Here is an 18,452-nt window from a genome sequence, read left to right on the forward strand (position 1 = left end):
TGTGGAGCCGTGTATCTGATGCCGCCACGTGGGATACCGCCTGTGGAGCCGTGTATCTGATGCCGCCACGTGGGATACCGCCTGCGGAGCCGTGTATCTGATGCCGCCACGTGGGATACCGCCTGCGGAGCCGTGTATCTGATGCCGCCACGTGGGATACCGCCTGCGGAGCCGTGTATCTGATGCCGCCACGTGGGATACCGCCTGCGGAGCCGTGTATCTGATGCCGCCACGTGGGATACCGCCTGCGGAGCCGTGTATCTGATGCCGCCACGTGGGATACCGCCTGCGGAGCCGTGTATCTAATCCCGCCAGGTGGGATACCGCCTGCTGAGCCGTGGATCTGATGCCGCCACGTGGGATACAGTCTGCGGAGCCGTGGATCTGATGCCGCCAAGTGGGATACCGCCTGCGCAGCCATATATCTAATGCCGCCACGTGGGATACCACCTGTGGAGCCGTGTATCTGATGCCGCCACGTGGGATACCGCCTGTGGAGCCGTGTATCTGATGCCGCCACGTGGGATACCGCCTGTGGAGCCGTGTATCTGATGCCGCCACGTGGGATACCGTCTGCTGAGCCGTGCATCTAATCCCGCCACGTGGGATACCGTCTGCTGAGCCGTGCATCTGATCCCGCCACGTGGGATACCGTCTGCGGAGCCGTGCATCTGATGCCGCCACGTGGGATACCGCCTGCGGAGCCGTGCATCTGATGCCGCCACGTGGGATACCGCCTGCGGAGCCGTGTATCTGATGCCGCCACGTGGGATACCGCCTGCGGAGCCGTGTATCTGATGCCGCCACGTGGGATACCGCCTGCGGAGCCGTGTATCTGATGCCGCCACGTGGGATACCGCCTGCGGAGCCGTGTATCTGATGCCGCCACGTGGGATACCGCCTGCGGAGCCGTGTATCTGATGCCGCCACGTGGGATACCGCCTGCGGAGCCGTGTATCTGATGCCGCCACGTGGGATACCGCCTGCGGAGCCGTGTATCTGATGCCGCCACGTGGGATACCGCCTGCGGAGCCGTGTATCTGATGCCGCCACGTGGGATACCGCCTGCGGAGCCGTGTATCTGATGCCGCCACGTGGGATACCGCCTGCGGAGCCGTGTATCTGATGCCGCCACGTGGGATACCGCCTGCGGAGCCGTGTATCTGATGCCGCCACGTGGGATACCGCCTGCGGAGCCGTGTATCTGATGCCGCCACGTGGGATACCGCCTGCGGAGCCGTGTATCTGATGCCGCCACGTGGGATACCGCCTGCGGAGCCGTGTATCTGATGCCGCCACGTGGGATACCGCCTGCGGAGCCGTGTATCTGATGCCGCCACGTGGGATACCGCCTGCGGAGCCGTGTATCTGATGCCGCCACGTGGGATACCGCCTGCGGAGCCGTGTATCTGATGCCGCCACGTGGGATACCGCCTGCGGAGCCGTGTATCTGATGCCGCCACGTGGGATAACGCCTGCGGAGCCGTGTATCTAATCCCGCCACGTGGGATACCGCCTGCGCAGCCATATATCTAATGCCGCCACGTGGGATACCGCCTGCGGAGCCGTGTATCTAATCCCGCCACGTGGCATACTGACTGCTGAGCCGTGTATCTAATCCCGTCATGTGCGATACTGTCTGCTGAGCCGTGTATCTAATCCTATCCTGTGTGATACTGTCTGCTGAGCCGTGTATCTAATCCTCTCCTGTGTGATACTGTCTGCTGAGCCGTGTATCTAATCCTATCCTGTGCGATACTGTCTGCTGAGCCGTGTATCTAATCCTCTCCTATGTGATACTGTCTGCTGAGCCGTGTATCTAATCCTCTCCTGTATGATACTGTCTGCTGAGCCGTGTATCTAATCCTATCCTGTGTGATACTGTCTGCTGAGCCGTGTATCTAATCCTATCCTGTGTGATACTCTCTGCGGAGCCGTGTATCTAATCCTATCCTGTGTGATACTGTCTGCTGAGCCGTGTATCTAATCCTATCCTGTGTGATACTGTCTGCTGAGCCGTGTATCTAATCCTATCCTGTGTGATACTGTCTGCTGAGCCGTGTATCTAATCCTATACTGTGTGATACTGTCTGCTGAGCCGTGTATCTAATCCTATACTGTGTGATACTGTCTGCTGAGTCGTGTATCTAATCCTCTCCTGTGTGATACTGTCTGCTGAGCCATGTATCTAATCCTCTCCTGTGTGATACTGGCTGCTGAGCTGTGTATCTAATCCTCTCCTGTGTGATACTGACTGCTGAGCTGTGTATCTAATCCTCTCCTGTGTGATACTGTCTGCTGAGCCGTGTATCTAATCCCGTCATGTGCGATACTCTGCTGAGCCGTGTATCTAATCCCGCCATGTGTGATACTTGTTGACCCCCATGTCCTGGACTTTGGTGCACAGATACATGACCTCCTGAGGCCGATCGGGTGACTGCAGAGTAACAGCGGCTGCAGCTCTGGATGTGACTGGAGTAGTAGAAGTGATGTGATGAATACAAACACCGCGCTGTGGAGTGCAAGCTCTTGGGTCCAGGACCTGAGCAGGCAGCGCTACTATATCACCTGGCTGTGTGACCCCTGTACACTTATCCACAGGTGGCCCACCAGCCTCCAGTGCCCGGGCACCAGCCCACCAGCCTTCAGTGCCCACCAGCCTCCAGTGCCCGGGCACCGGCCCACCAGCCTCCAGTGCCCGGGCACCGGCCCACCAGCCTCCAGTGCCCACCAGCCTCCAGTCTCTTGTGCCCACCAGCCACAGGGGGCACAGTGATCACTTCCTTACCCACTACTGATCGCCCCCCACACCGCCATTGCTTTCCCCTGTATCTGCATCCCCAGAAAGCGGCACTGCCAGTGGCGCCCCCACAGCCAGCGAGTCCAGTGCAGGAACAGCCCCACGATTACAGCAATCGTGATCACTGTCCCTGCAACGTAAAGACCCCAAACACACAGCCCCCAAGAGCCACAGAGCACCCGGCCCCATCCTAACAATCACTGACCTGCACCATGTGCTTCCAAAGCCAGAGCCTCCAGGAGGAGGAAACCCAGAGCATAGAGAGGAGGAGGAGGATGGGGGTGATAGGTGGAGACTGGGAGGGATGATGGGGGTTGTAGGTGGAGACCTTGCAGAGGAGGATGGGGGTAGAGCTCAGAGCTTCCTGTCCTGTGACAATCACCCCCTGCCCATTAGTTCGCTCCTATGTGACTGGATACAATGTATAAGATTGTCAAATGCTACATTGTATCAGGAGAAGTCACATGGGGAAGTTTAAAGTGACAGTACGCCTGGAATCTCTGCTCTCATGGGTGGCAGAAAAGCTATTGTCCTCTGTTATCAGCCAATACAGACTGGACAGAAGCTGTTTGCTGATGATTGATTAAACCTCCCTGTTACATGGGACTGCCACTTGCATGCAACTGGTCTGTTCTTTTACAGAAAAATGACAGCGATAAAAAAATAGTTGCACAACAACAAGTCACCTATTGCTGTCACCAGCCTTAAAGGCAAAGGGGCGCATCTCAGTAACATCTTATGATGGAGTCAAAAACAGGCAGAGAAATGTGATGTGACCCGACCTCAGTAATGCACCGGCCTCCTATCACTACCATGACAGATAACGCTTCCTCATCATCATCATCATCGTCCTCGTGGCTCCGGTAAGTGCAGATTCAGATCTCAGAGTGAAGAGAAATGACGGATGAGTTTTCAGATGGAGGAAATTATGAAGAAAAGATGGTGGCGGTATTCCCTGGTGACGGTATTCCGTGGTGACAGTATTTCCTGGTGACGGTATTCCCTGGAGAGGGTATTACCTGGTGACGGTATTCCCTGGAGAGGGTATTCCCTTGTGACAGTATTCCCAGGAGAGGGTATTACCTGGTGACGGTATTCCCTGGAGAGGGTATTAACTGGTGACGGTATTACCTGGTGACGGTATTCCCTGGAGACGGTATTCCCTGGTGACGGTATTCCTTGGAGACGGTATTTCCTGGAGACGGTATTCCCTGGAGACGGTATTCTCTGGTGACGGTATTCCCTGGAGACGGTATTCCCTGGTGACGGTATTCCCTGGTGACGGTATTCCCTGGTGACGGTATTCTCTGGAGAGGGTATTCCCTAGTGACGGTATTCCCTGGTGACGGTATTCCCTGGAGAGGGTATTCCCTAGAGAGGGTATTCCCTGGTGACGGTATTCCCTGGAAAGGGTATTCCCTGGTGACAGTATTCCCTGGAGAGGGTATTCCCTGGAGACGATATTCCCTGGAGACGGTATTCCCTGGAGACGGTATTCCCTAGAGAGGGTATTCCCTGGAGAGGGTATTCCCTGGAGACGGTATTCCCTGGTGACGGTATTCCCTAGAGAGGGTATTCCCTGGTGACGATATTCCCTGGAGAGGGTATTCCCTGGAGACGGTATTCCCTGGAGAGGGTATTCCCTTGAGACGATATTCCCTGGAGAAGTCTCTGCTCCTTTAGCTGCTCACAGTGGCGTACACTTTATTCATCACCAGGATCTCAGTTCTAGGGGAGGTGGTTTTTGCGCCATAACAGATTCCGTATTTTCCACGTTGCATTCATTCTCCTTCCAGGAAATGCACAAAGTTTTGCCGCTTTCTGTATAATTACGGCGCCATGATACAAGGTGTCATGTACGGCAATGACCATTAGAGGGGAGCATGACGCACAGGAGCCTGCTCTAGCACGCACCTCCTTCTACCGGCTGGCATCTCTTCTGGTTAGTCACTGTGCCACGATGATGCCTACTGATCAGAAGATTCCACCATGAGTGACTGTAGGTAGGTGTTTTCCAGGACTCTGACTGGCAGCCATGCACCACCAATGTTACCGTTAGACCAGGCTCCTGTGAATCGCTTCGCACAACTCTTACCAGCCGTGAAATCTCCTCTGGTGAATTCGCAATAATAATTTCTTCAGCCATTATCTGAGATTCAAGTCTCTGATGCCGTCACCGGCTGTCGTGACCGGACCTGCAGCTCGTGCGCTGTGTACGGCCAGAGACAATGGTGCAGACAGGGTGCAAAAAATCATTCTCTGCCAATAAATACGGAGTTAAGTGATGATGTTATTCGGCTCAGTCCAGACCTCTGTGTCACCGATGACGTGAAACATTTATTTTAGTCATTTATTAATGCCACAGCCTTCCAGACACCATCACTGTCCCCATCGGGGCTCATCATCTACATTCTCTATCAGTAGGTCTATGCAGTGTGGAAGGGAACAGAGAACAGGGAGGAAACCCACAAAATATGGGGAGAACATACATCTCCACCGAACCAAAAAGCACTACAGATACTGGCTGGTGATGAGCTCAGGCAGCCTTTATCTATCCCTCATCTCCTCAAGATGGCCGGACCATCCTTGTAAATAAGCCCCTGTACTTTGTGTCACCCCCACCTCATTGTAGATTGTAAGCTCTTAGGAGCAGGGTCGCCATTATTTTTGCTGTAATTATTGTATTATCTTTAGCTATGTTACTTATGACTGTTCCATATGAACCTGTGAATTGTTAAGCGCTGCGGAATATGTTGGCGCTATACAAATAAAGATTATTATTATTATATTACAGGTCAGCAAATCTTCTGAAATTCAGATTCTCCAAGTTCATCAAATTCTTCCCAAAAATTCAATTCATCGTGAATGTAAAGTACTACAAAGCCTCCGATTGCCCTGAAAACAATATATGTAACACTCTGTGGTCTACTAGGACTGTATAAAACCCCTTGAAACACAAGCATAGCTTTAGTAATGCTATCACACACTATCCGTAATGTTTGTGTTTTCTCTCTGTATCTCTATTGCTGAGCTGTAACATCCTCTCACTATCCAGATTCACTGTAAAAAAAAAAAAAAAAGGCTGCTGCATTCCCTGCTTTGGCTTTTATACAGGCTATAACAGTCCCTGACCGATTGGCAGCGTCATGTGACGCTTGCTTGGCTGCAGCCGAGATCACGTGAGCCTTCTCCGATTGATCAAGCTTCTAGGGCATTATTCTGGAGAATGGTCTAACATAAGAGAGGCTTTGTCGGTCCATAGCCACCAACCAGAGATGGTCGTTCTGTTCCTGCTCCTGTGTAGTGATGGCCGGAGCATGGACCCGTCCCGTGTGCATCTGACCTGACAGACACATGGATGTGTGAATCCGGCATTATGGGCATCACAAAACATGGCAGACGCGCTGTAAACTGGAAATGTGAATCCAGCTGTATCTGTGTGTGTGCATCACCTGGAATTATACATCAACCCTGTGAGTAACGGGCAGACAGAATATTTATAAGCGAGTGATCTGCCCGAGTCCTGCTGGGGTATTATATGGCATCCAATATCAGTCCGAGATGGACTTTGTTAATCTCTATTGGCACAACAATGTTGAAGCGAGCGGCGCATACCAATGTGGTAGAGGAAAGGCACCGAGGAGAAGAGAAACCATGACGCCGCTCCAGGTAATGGATGAAGAGGAAACGAAGCCCAGACCATAGGGAAGGAAACAATTATTACACAGATTCAGGACAAGTTACAGAAACAGAACCCAAATACGTGGAGGAAATCAAAGCCAAACCTAAATGTGACTATGTATTTCCCATGGATAGGTGCTGGTGCCCCCATTCTTCTGCTGCCTCCCTGGAAAGGCACGAGGAGCATTGTGGAGTCTGAACAGCGCCTCTCCTGTCAGTGGTAGGACCCAGCACCGTCATCATTTCAACACAGCGCTGCCCATGTGACTGCTGTTGGAAAATAGCTAGAGAACTGAGAAGGAAAGGCACAAAGCAGGGTACTAGTCGTCGGAAACGCATAGTCACATTTAGGTTCAAGGGTCACTTAAAATGTCGTTTTTTTACCTTAATCTTTTATCGCTCCAGCAATTTTTCATTTTTGCTATTGTTTTTTGTTTTTCTCCTCTTCTACTAAGAACCATCAATTTTTTAGTTTCCCGTCTCCTGAGCCGTACAAGGCCTGTTTAATCCGCACGCCGAGGGCTCCCTGGCCCTCCGCACGCTGAGCTCATGTTTTCTTTGCTTTTCTTGCATGTTTGGGAGACGTTTGGTGACGCGACATAAGACATCCGGGATTAAGAGTAATTATATATATATATAGTTATTGTATGTAATATACCAGCGTGAGTCCACTATATACACCCATACTGTGTACGCACCATGATAGGAAGTGATAAAAGGGTTGTTTGTCACTGCTCACTTTGCACTGCTCCGCGTAAGGCACTGATTATGTGGCATCCCCCCGCGACTGACTGCACCGGACGTTGCCCCCACAGACTGACACAAGTCGTGTGTGATTCGCTTTATTACAGCCGTATAGTCATCCACGCTGCGCTGTGATCAGCGACGGCCCCTTAATGTTGTGCTGGTGGCTCCTGCTGTTCCTCACACCACCTCCAGGGGGTCGCGGTCAGTCTGGGACACCATCACCTCCACCTGCCCCTCCAGGCGCTGTGCTATCTGAGCCGCCAGTTCCCGCAGGTAGCCCCGCTCCGAGTTACTGTGCTCACACAGGATCACACTGCGGCCCTCCGCCACCGCATCCAGGACCTCGTGGTGCGACATCTCACCTGCGGAAGAAAGAGGGCGCTGTCATCAACAGCAGCAAGAACAAGGGTGCTTATTATAAAGACAGAGCTGTCACCATCTGCACCTGTCAGGTGTAATACCTGACAAAACCTGTGGAGAGAGGTGGCGCTGTGTTCCCTAATGACATATCTCCCTGTGGTCGTCTCTCCACTGTGTTACCTGTCAGGTAGAGGTCGGCGGGGACGCCACTTAATATGCTGCTCCCAGAGCCGGCGCAGACGGCCATGACAGTCACAGGGGATTCTGGGAAAATCAAGAAGGAATGAAGCGTGAAGGATCCTCCAGGGAGAGCAGAGAAACCGACACAGAGATGATGGGGGTCACACTCACCCAACGTCTTCCCTCGCCCCAGGGCGAGACGCACGTGCTTCAGGCCCACGTGACTTTTGATGCGTTCAACAGCGTCAGCCATGGACACGGGATCCGCGAGAGTGCAGAGGCGACCCATCCCCGTGTCCAGCAGAGGGGGCTGCGGAGACAGAGAATATCCCCAGGGGTCTGTACAATGTCACCAGTAGAGGGAGCTGGTGAGATTACACACCGGGGGTCTGTACAATGTCACCAGTAGAGGGAGCTGGTGAGATTACACACCGGGGGTCTGTACAATGTCACCAGTAGAGGGAGCTGGTGAGATTACACACCGGGGGTCTGTACAATGTCACCAGCAGAGGGGGCTGGTGAGCATATCCCCGGGGGTCTACACGGTGGGCATCTTACCTTCTGCAGGGTGAGCAGCTCCGCGCCCCTATAGACCTCGGGGTCCTCGGACAGTATGGCGAGGGCCTGCAGCATTGCACTGTGGGAGCAGCTGAGCCGGACCCGGGCGCCGTCCTCCTTGCTGCTCCTGGTGATGGTCGGGGTCAGGTGTATACAGCGACTGACATCATACAGGTATGTATATACTCTGCAGGACGTTACCTGAGCGGGAAGGTGCGCACACACGCCCCCTGCAGGGCGCTCACCCTGCTCAGCACGGACTCCGGGACGTCTCCCCCAAACTCCAGGACGTGTCCGTGTCCTCCGGGGTGAGAGAGGGCGGTGGAGGTGCGGAGCGGCACGGACACAGCGCCACCTGCAGACAGTCGGGGGTTAGACAGGGTCTTGGGGCGAGTGCCCCTGGATACGAGGACATGACTCACCCAGCGCTCGCCCCAGCCAGGCGTTCACCCCGTTGGCGAGGGCGTCGCAGGCGGTGTGTGGGGAGTACACCGCCAGCCGCTTCTCCAGCGCCGTCACCACCAGCCGCTCCTTCCAGTGGGCGCCAGTCAGACGCTTCAGCGCCCTGAAGATGGGCGGGTGATAGGACAGCACCAGGTCGGCCCCCGCCGCAAGCGCCTCCTGCAGGACGTCCTCCGTCAGGTCATTGGTCAGCAACATCTTACGCACCTGGTGCGGGGGGCTCGGCTCCACCAAGAGCCCGACGTTATCCCAGCTCTCCGCCAGGGCCGGGGGAGCCAGCGCATCCAGACGCGAGACCACCAAGGACAGGTCCATCATGTGCCGGCGAGGAGGACGCGAGGAAACGGCAAGGAGGAGGGGCCACAGCGGCCGGCAATGCAGCATTCAGGACAAAGGGGCGGAGTCTGGAGGAGGAGCAAAGAAAACATCAAAAGAAAAAGTGCGAACAATGGATATAAATGTCAACACCCCTCTGCCCTGCGCCCCCTCCTCTAATGCTGTACACCCTGCGCCCCCCTCCTCCGCGCTCCATGCCCTGCGCACTGTATACCTTCCGCCCCCTCCTTCACACTGTATACCCTGCGACCCCTCCTCTAATGCTGTACACCCTGCGCCGCCCTCCTCCGCGCTCCATGCCCTGCGCCCCCCTACTCCGCGCTCCATACCCTGCGCACTGTATACCTTCCGCCCCCTCCTCCACACTGTATACCATGCGCCCCCTCCTCTAATGCAGTACACCCTGTCTCGCGCCCCCTCCTCTAATGCTGTACACCCTGCGCCCCCCCTTCCTCCGCGCTCCATGCCCTGCACCCCCCTCCTCCGCGCTCCATACCCTGCGCACTGTATACCTTCCGCCCCCTCCTCCACACTGTATACCCTGCGCCCCCTCCTCTAATGCTGTATATCCTGCGCCCCCTCCTCTAATGCTGTATGCCCTGCGCCCCCTCCTCTAATGCTGTATGCCCTGCGCCCCCTCCTCTAATGCTGTATGCCCTGCGCTGCGGTCCCTCCTCTAATGCTGTATGCCCTGCGCCCCCCTCCTCCGCGCTCTACACCCTGCGCCCCCTCCTCTAATGCTGTATGCCCTGCGCCCCCTCCTCTAATGCTGTATGCCCTGCGCCCCCTCCTCTAATGCTGTATGCCCTGCGCCCCCTCCTCTAATGCTGTATGCCCTGCGCCCCCTCCTCTAATGCTGTATGCCCTGCGCCCCCTCCTCTAATGCTGTATGCCCTGCGCCCCCTCCTCTAATGCTGTATGCCCTGCGCCCCCTCCTCTAATGCTGTATGCCCTGCGCCCCCTCCTCTAATGCTGTATGCCCTGCGCCCCCTCCTCCGCGCTCTATACCCTCCGCGCTCTATACCCTCCGCCCCCTCTACCCTCCGTCCCCTCCTCCGCGCTCTATACCCTCCGCCCCCTCCTCCATGATGTATACCCTGCGCCCCCTCCTCTAATGCTATATACCCTGCGCCCCTTCCTCCGTGATGTATACCCTCCGTTCCCTCCTCTAATGCTGTATACCCTGCGCCCCCTCCTCCAATGCTGTATGCCCTGCGCTCCCTCCTCCGCGCTCTATACCCTCCGTCCCCCTCCTCCGCGCTCTAAACCCTCCGCCCCCCTCCTCCGCGCTCTATACCCTCCGCCCCCCTCCTCCGCGCTCTATACCCTCCGCCCCCCTCCTCCGCGCTCTATACCCTCCGCCCCCCTCCTCCGCGCTCTATACCCTCCGCCCCCTCCTCCGCGCTCTATACCCTCCGCCCCTTCCTCTAATGCTGTATACCCTCCGCCCCCTCCTCCGCACTGTACACCCTGCGCCCCCTCCTCCGCCCTGTATACCCTCCGCCCTGTATACTCTCGGCCCCCTCCTCCGCCCTGTATACCCTCGGCCCTGTATACCCTCGGCCCCCTCCTCCGCCCTGTATACCCTCCGCCCTGTATACCCTCGGCCCCCTCCTCCGCCCTGTATACCCTCGGCCCCCTCCTCCGCCCTGTATACCCTCGGCCCTGTATACCCTCGGCCCCCTCCTCTGCCCTGTATACCCTCGGCCCCCTCCTCCGCCCTGTATACCCTCCGCCCTGTATACCCTCGGCCCCCTCCTCCGCCCTGTATACCCTCGGCCCCCTCCTCCGCCCTGTATACCCTCCGCCCTGTATACCCTCGGCCCCCTCCTCCGCCCTGTATACCCTCCGCCCTGTATACCCTAGGCCCCCTCCTCCGCCCTGTATACCCTCCGCCCTGTATACCCTCGGCCCCCTCCTCCGCCCTGTATACCCTCCGCCCTGTATACCCTCCGCCCTGTATACCCTCCGCCCCCTCCTCCGCCCTGTATACCCTCCGCCCTGTATACCCTCGGCCCCCTCCTCCGCCCTGTATACCCTCCGCCCTGTATACCCTCGGCCCCCTCCTCCGCCCTGTATACCCTCCGCCCTGTATACCCTCGGCTCCCTCCTCCGCCCTGTATACCCTCCGCCCTGTATACCCTCGGCTCCCTCCTCCGCCCTGTATACCCTCCGCCCCCTCCTCCGCCCTGTATACCCTCCGCCCTGTATACCCTCGGCCCCCTCCTCCGCCCTGTATACCCTCCGCCCTGTATAACCTCGGCTCCCTCCTCCGCCCTGTATACCCTCCGCCCTGTATACCCTCGGCCCCCTCCTCCGCACTGTATACCCTCAGCCCTGTATACCCTCGGCTCCCTCCTCCGCCCTGTATACCCTCGGCCCCCTCCTCCGCCCTGTATACCCTCGGCCCCCTCCTCCGCCCTGTATACCCTCCGCCCTGTATACCCTCGGCCCCCTCCTCCGCCCTGTATACCCTCCGCCCTGTATAACCTCGGCTCCCTCCTCCGCCCTGTATACCCTCAGCCCTGTATACCCTCGGCCCCCTCCTCCGCACTGTATACCCTCAGCCCTGTATACCCTCGGCCCCCTCCTCCGCCCTGTATACCCTCAGCCCTGTATACCCTCAGCCCCCTCCTCCGCCCTGTATACCCTCGGCCCCCTCCTCCGCCCTGTATACCCTCGGCCCCCTCCTCCGCCCTGTATACCCTCGGCCCCCTCCTCCGCCCTGTATACCCTCCGCCCTGTATACCCTCGGCCCCCTCCTCCGCCCTGTATACCCTCCGCCCTGTATACCCTCGGCCCCCTCCTCCGCCCTGTATACCCTCCGCCCTGTATACCCTCGGCCCCCTCCTCCGCCCTGTATACCCTCCGCCCTGTATACCCTCCGCCCCCCTCCTCCGCCCTGTATACCCTCGGCCCCCCTCCTCCGCCCTGTATACCCTCCGCCCTGTATACCCTCCGCCCCCCTCCTCCGCCCTGTATACCCTCGGCCCCCCTCCTCCGCCCTGTATACCCTCGGCCCCCCTCCTCCGCCCTGTATACCCTCGGCCCCCCTCCTCCGCCCTGTATACCCTCGGCCCCCCTCCTCCGCCCTGTATACCCTCCGCCCTGTATACCCTCGGCCCCCCTCCTCCGCCCTGTATACCCTCCGCCCTGTATACCCTCGGCCCCCCTCCTCCGCCCTGTATACCCTCCGCCCTGTATACCCTCGGCCCCCTCCTCCGCCCTGTATACCCTCTGCCCTGTATACCCTCGGCCCCCTCCTCCGCCCTGTATACCCTCTGCCCTGTATACCCTCGGCCCCCTCCTCCGCCCTGTATACCCTCTGCCCTGTATACCCTCGGCCCCCTCCTCCGCCCTGTATACCCTCTGCCCTGTATACCCTCGGCCCCCTCCTCCGCCCTGTATACCCTCTGCCCTGTATACCCTCGGCCCCCTCCTCCGCCCTGTATACCCTCGGCCCCCTCCTCCGCCCTGTATACCCTCTGCCCTGTATACCCTCGGCCCCCTCCTCCGCCCTGTATACCCTCGGCCCCCTCCTCCGCCCTGTATACCCTCGACCCCCTCCTCCGCCCTGTATACCCTCTGCCCTGTATACCCTCGGCCCCCTCCTCCGCCCTGTATACCCTCTGCCCTGTATACCCTCGGCCCCCTCCTCCGCCCTGTATACCCTCGGCCCCCTCCTCCGCCCTGTATACCCTCTGCCCTGTATACCCTCGGCCCCCTCCTCCGCCCTGTATACCCTCGGCCCCCTCCTCCGCCCTGTATACCCTCGGCCCCCTCCTCCGCCCTGTATACCCTCTGCCCTGTATACCCTCGGCCCCCTCCTCCGCCCTGTATACCCTCTGCCCTGTATACCCTCGGCCCCCTCCTCCGCCCTGTATACCCTCTGCCCTGTATACCCTCGGCCCCCTCCTCCGCCCTGTATACCCTCGGCCCCCTCCTCCGCCCTGTATACCCTCGGCCCCCTCCTCCGCCCTGTATACCCTCGGCCCCCTCCTCCGCCCTGTATACCCTCGGCCCCCTCCTCCGCCCTGTATACCCTCGGCCCTGTATACCCTCGGCCCCCTCCTCCGCCCTGTATACCCTCTGCCCTGTATACCCTCGGCCCCCTCCTCCGCCCTGTATACCCTCGGCCCTGTATACCCTCGGCCCCCTCCTCCGCCCTGTATACCCTCTGCCCTGTATACCCTCGGCCCCCTCCTCCGCCCTGTATACCCTCTGCCCTGTATACCCTCGGCCCCCTCCTCCGCCCTGTATACCCTCTGCCCTGTATACCCTCGGCCCCCTCCTCCGCCCTGTATACCCTCTGCCCTGTATACCCTCGGCCCCCTCCTCCGCCCTGTATACCCTCTGCCCTGTATACCCTCGGCCCCCTCCTCCGCCCTGTATACCCTCTGCCCTGTATACCCTCGGCCCCCTCCTCCGCCCTGTATACCCTCTGCCCTGTATACCCTCGGCCCCCTCCTCCGCCCTGTATACCCTCTGCCCTGTATACCCTCGGCCCCCTCCTCCGCCCTGTATACCCTCTGCCCTGTATACCCTCGGCCCCCTCCTCCGCCCTGTATACCCTCTGCCCTGTATACCCTCGGCCCCCTCCTCCGCCCTGTATACCCTCTGCCCTGTATACCCTCGGCCCCCTCCTCCGCCCTGTATACCCTCTGCCCTGTATACCCTCGGCCCCCTCCTCCGCCCTGTATACCCTCTGCCCTGTATACCCTCGGCCCCCTCCTCCGCCCTGTATACCCTCTGCCCTGTATACCCTCGGCCCCCTCCTCCGCCCTGTATACCCTCTGCCCTGTATACCCTCGGCCCCCTCCTCCGCCCTGTATACCCTCTGCCCTGTATACCCTCGGCCCCCTCCTCCGCCCTGTATACCCTCTGCCCTGTATACCCTCGGCCCCCTCCTCCGCCCTGTATACCCTCTGCCCTGTATACCCTCGGCCCCCTCCTCCGCCCTGTATACCCTCTGCCCTGTATACCCTCGGCCCCCTCCTCCGCCCTGTATACCCTCTGCCCTGTATACCCTCGGCCCCCTCCTCCGCCCTGTATACCCTCTGCCCTGTATACCCTCGGCCCCCTCCTCCGCCCTGTATACCCTCTGCCCTGTATACCCTCGGCCCCCTCCTCCGCCCTGTATACCCTCTGCCCTGTATACCCTCGGCCCCCTCCTCCGCCCTGTATACCCTCTGCCCTGTATACCCTCGGCCCCCTCCTCCGCCCTGTATACCCTCGGCCCCCTCCTCCGCCCTGTATACCCTCGGCCCTGTATACCCTCGGCCCCCTCCTCCGCCCTGTATACCCTCGGCCCCCTCCTCCGCCCTGTATACCCTCTGCCCTGTATACCCTCGGCCCCCTCCTCCGCCCTGTATACCCTCTGCCCTGTATACCCTCGGCCCCCTCCTCCGCCCTGTATACCCTCTGCCCTGTATACCCTCTGCCCCCTCCTCCGCCCTGTATACCCTCTGCCCTGAATACCCTCGGCCCCCTCCTCCGCCCTGTATACCCTCTGCCCTGTATACCCTCGGCCCCCTCCTCCGCCCTGTATACCCTCTGCCCTGTATACCCTCGGCCCCCTCCTCCGCCCTGTATACCCTCTGCCCTGTATACCCTCGGCCCCCTCCTCCGCCCTGTATACCCTCTGCCCTGTATACCCTCGGCCCCCTCCTCCGCCCTGTATACCCTCTGCCCTGTATACCCTCGGCCCCCTCCTCCGCCCTGTATACCCTCTGCCCTGTATACCCTCGGCCCCCTCCTCCGCCCTGTATACCCTCAGCCCTGTATACCCTCGGCCCCCTCCTCCGCCCTGTATACCCTCGGCCCCCTCCTCCGCCCTGTATACCCTCTGCCCTGTATACCCTCGGCCCCCTCCTCCGCCCTGTATACCCTCAGCCCTGTATACCCTCGGCCCCCTCCTCCGCCCTGTATACCCTCGGCCCCCTCCTCCGCCCTGTATACCCTCTGCCCTGTATACCCTCGGCCCCCTCCTCCGCCCTGTATACCCTCTGCCCTGTATACCCTCGGCCCCCTCCTCCGCCCTGTATACCCTCTGCCCTGTATACCCTCGGCCCCCTCCTCCGCCCTGTATACCCTCGGCCCCCTCCTCCGCCCTGTATACCCTCTGCCCTGTATACCCTCGGCCCCCTCCTCCGCCCTGTATACCCTCGGCCCCCTCCTCCGCCCTGTATACCCTCTGCCCTGTATACCCTCGGCCCCCTCCTCCGCCCTGTATACCCTCTGCCCTGTATACCCTCGGCCCCCTCCTCCGCCCTGTATACCCTCTGCCCTGTATACCCTCGGCCCCCTCCTCCGCCCTGTATACCCTCTGCCCTGTATACCCTCGGCCCCCTCCTCCGCCCTGTATACCCTCAGCCCTGTATACCCTCGGCCCCCTCCTCCGCCCTGTATACCCTCAGCCCTGTATACCCTCGGCCCCCTCCTCCGCCCTGTATACCCTCAGCCCTGTATACCCTCGGCCCCCTCCTCCGCCCTGTATACCCTCTGCCCTGTATACCCTCGGCCCCCTCCTCCGCCCTGTATACCCTCTGCCCTGTATACCCTCGGCCCCCTCCTCCGCCCTGTATACCCTCTGCCCTGTATACCCTCGGCCCCCTCCTCCGCCCTGTATACCCTCTGCCCTGTATACCCTCGGCCCCCTCCTCCGCCCTGTATACCCTCTGCCCTGTATACCCTCGGCCCCCTCCTCCGCCCTGTATACCCTCTGCCCTGTATACCCTCGGCCCCCTCCTCCGCCCTGTATACCCTCTGCCCTGTATACCCTCGGCCCCCTCCTCCGCCCTGTATACCCTCTGCCCTGTATACCCTCGGCCCCCTCCTCCGCCCTGTATACCCTCTGCCCTGTATACCCTCGGCCCCCTCCTCCGCCCTGTATACCCTCTGCCCTGTATACCCTCGGCCCCCTCCTCCGCCCTGTATACCCTCTGCCCTGTATACCCTCGGCCCCCTCCTCCGCCCTGTATACCCTCTGCCCTGTATACCCTCGGCCCCCTCCTCCGCCCTGTATACCCTCTGCCCTGTATACCCTCGGCCCCCTCCTCCGCCCTGTATACCCTCTGCCCTGTATACCCTCGGCCCCCTCCTCCGCCCTGTATACCCTCTGCCCTGTATACCCTCGGCCCCCTCCTCCGCCCTGTATACCCTCTGCCCTGTATACCCTCGGCCCCCTCCTCCGCCCTGTATACCCTCTGCCCTGTATACCCTCGGCCCCCTCCTCCGCCCTGTATACCCTCTGCCCTGTATACCCTCGGCCCCCTCCTCCGCCCTGTATACCCTCTGCCCTGTATACCCTCGGCCCCCTCCTCCGCCCTGTATACCCTCTGCCCTGTATACCCTCGGCCCCCTCCTCCGCCCTGTATACCCTCTGCCCTGTATACCCTCGGCCCCCTCCTCCGCCCTGTATACCCTCTGCCCTGTATACCCTCGGCCCCCTCCTCCGCCCTGTATACCCTCTGCCCTGTATACCCTCGGCCCCCTCCTCCGCCCTGTATACCCTCTGCCCTGTATACCCTCGGCCCCCTCCTCCGCCCTGTATACCCTCTGCCCTGTATACCCTCGGCCCCCTCCTCCGCCCTGTATACCCTCTGCCCTGTATACCCTCGGCCCCCTCCTCCGCCCTGTATACCCTCTGCCCTGTATACCCTCGGCCCCCTCCTCCGCCCTGTATACCCTCTGCCCTGTATACCCTCGGCCCCCTCCTCCGCCCTGTATACCCTCTGCCCTGTATACCCTCGGCCCCCTCCTCCGCCCTGTATACCCTCTGCCCTGTATACCCTCGGCCCCCTCCTCCGCCCTGTATACCCTCTGCCCTGTATACCCTCGGCCCCCTCCTCCGCCCTGTATACCCTCTGCCCTGTATACCCTCGGCCCCCTCCTCCGCCCTGTATACCCTCTGCCCTGTATACCCTCGGCCCCCTCCTCCGCCCTGTATACCCTCTGCCCTGTATACCCTCGGCCCCCTCCTCCGCCCTGTATACCCTCTGCCCTGTATACCCTCGGCCCCCTCCTCCGCCCTGTATACCCTCTGCCCTGTATACCCTCGGCCCCCTCCTCCGCCCTGTATACCCTCGGCCCCCTCCTCCGCCCTGTATACCCTCTGCCCTGTATACCCTCGGCCCCCTCCTCCGCCCTGTATACCCTCTGCCCTGTATACCCTCGGCCCCCTCCTCCGCCCTGTATACCCTCTGCCCTGTATACCCTCGGCCCCCTCCTCCGCCCTGTATACCCTCTGCCCTGTATACCCTCGGCCCCCTCCTCCGCCCTGTATACCCTCTGCCCTGTATACCCTCGGCCCCCTCCTCCGCCCTGTATACCCTCTGCCCTGTATACCCTCGGCCCCCTCCTCCGCCCTGTATACCCTCTGCCCTGTATACCCTCGGCCCCCTCCTCCGCCCTGTATACCCTCTGCCCTGTATACCCTCGGCCTCCTCCTCCGCCCTGTATACCCTCGGCCCCCTCCTCCGCCCTGTATACCCTCTGCCCTGTATACCCTCGGCCCCCTCCTCCGCCCTGTATACCCTCTGCCCTGTATACCCTCGGCCCCCTCCTCCGCCCTGTATACCCTCTGCCCTGTATACCCTCGGCCCCCTCCTCCGCCCTGTATACCCTCTGCCCTGTATACCCTCGGCCCCCCTCCTCCGCCCTGTATACCCTCTGCCCTGTATACCCTCGGCCCCCTCCTCCGCCCTGTATACCCTCTGCCCTGTATACCCTCGGCCCCCTCCTCCGCCCTGTATACCCTCTGCCCTGTATACCCTCGGCCCCCTCCTCCGCCCTGTATACCCTCTGCCCTGTATACCCTCGGCCCCCTCCTCCGCCCTGTATACCCTCTGCCCTGTATACCCTCGGCCCCCTCCTCCGCCCTGTATACCCTCTGCCCCCTCCTCCGCCCTGTATACCCTCTGCCCCCTCCTCCGCCCTGTATACCCTCTGCCCTGTATACCCTCGGCCCCCTCCTCCGCCCTGTATACCCTCTATCTCACTGCCGGTTTGCACCAGCTTCCCTTGTATACTTTTCATTACAGAAAGCACCAAAGCCTCTAATAACCTGAAGTGGCTGATAACAGAGAGCAGTAGAGTGTATTCTGCCATCCCGCAGTCACCTGACAAGGCTCAGGACAATAAGCACTAATATCAACGCTTCCCTGCAACTCACCACAAGTTCCAGCATCTCCTACTCCCTGCACTCACCGGTTCTGCCCACAAGTCACCACCTGCAGCTTCAGAGCGCCGCCATCTTTCTACACCCAGATTGCGAGTCACTTCCGTTCCCAACAGGAAATGCCGCCATCTTACCTCACCCAGCCGCCTC

General features: G+C 60.0%; 2 protein-coding genes and 1 long non-coding RNA gene across 4 annotated transcripts in view; 1 reads left to right on the forward strand and 2 right to left on the reverse strand.

Annotated features, from left to right (window-relative positions):
* Positions 1-3,144, reverse strand: part of PFAS (phosphoribosylformylglycinamidine synthase) — a 34,854-nt gene extending 31,710 nt beyond the window's left edge. Inside the window, exon 1 of the mRNA XM_073648920.1 lies at positions 3,006-3,144. The gene's annotated coding sequence lies outside the window, so the exon portion shown is untranslated. The remainder of the gene's footprint in view (positions 1-3,005) is intronic.
* LOC141162638 (uncharacterized) lies at positions 3,113-5,759 on the forward strand. Its single transcript, XR_012250794.1, has 2 exons — positions 3,113-3,663; positions 5,595-5,759. It is a non-coding gene; the product is annotated as an uncharacterized lncRNA (long non-coding RNA).
* A 1,550-nt stretch (positions 5,760-7,309) lies between these two features.
* On the reverse strand, positions 7,310-18,451 carry NIF3L1 (NGG1 interacting factor 3 like 1). 2 transcript variants are annotated; one of them, XM_073648921.1, is made up of 7 exons: positions 18,332-18,451; positions 8,749-9,192; positions 8,528-8,681; positions 8,327-8,453; positions 7,940-8,078; positions 7,769-7,852; positions 7,310-7,590 (listed from the first exon to the last, which is right to left on the reverse strand). In XM_073648921.1, the coding sequence occupies exons 2-7, from the start codon at positions 9,170-9,172 to the stop codon at positions 7,406-7,408; spliced, it is 1,113 nt and encodes a 370-aa protein (XP_073505022.1). In that variant the 5' UTR covers positions 9,173-9,192; positions 18,332-18,451; the 3' UTR covers positions 7,310-7,405. The 2 variants fall into 2 exon arrangements, with proteins under 2 accessions (XP_073505022.1, XP_073505023.1); XM_073648922.1 differs by having other exon boundaries at positions 18,297-18,416.
* Position 18,452: the final 1 nt, after the last annotated feature.

The sequence above is a fragment of the Phyllobates terribilis genome, unplaced genomic scaffold (genome assembly GCF_046119375.1).
Source record: "Phyllobates terribilis strain yellow unplaced genomic scaffold, ASM4611937v1 Scaffold_9__5_contigs__length_417890890, whole genome shotgun sequence".
Classification (NCBI taxonomy): domain Eukaryota; kingdom Metazoa; phylum Chordata; class Amphibia; order Anura; family Dendrobatidae; genus Phyllobates; species Phyllobates terribilis.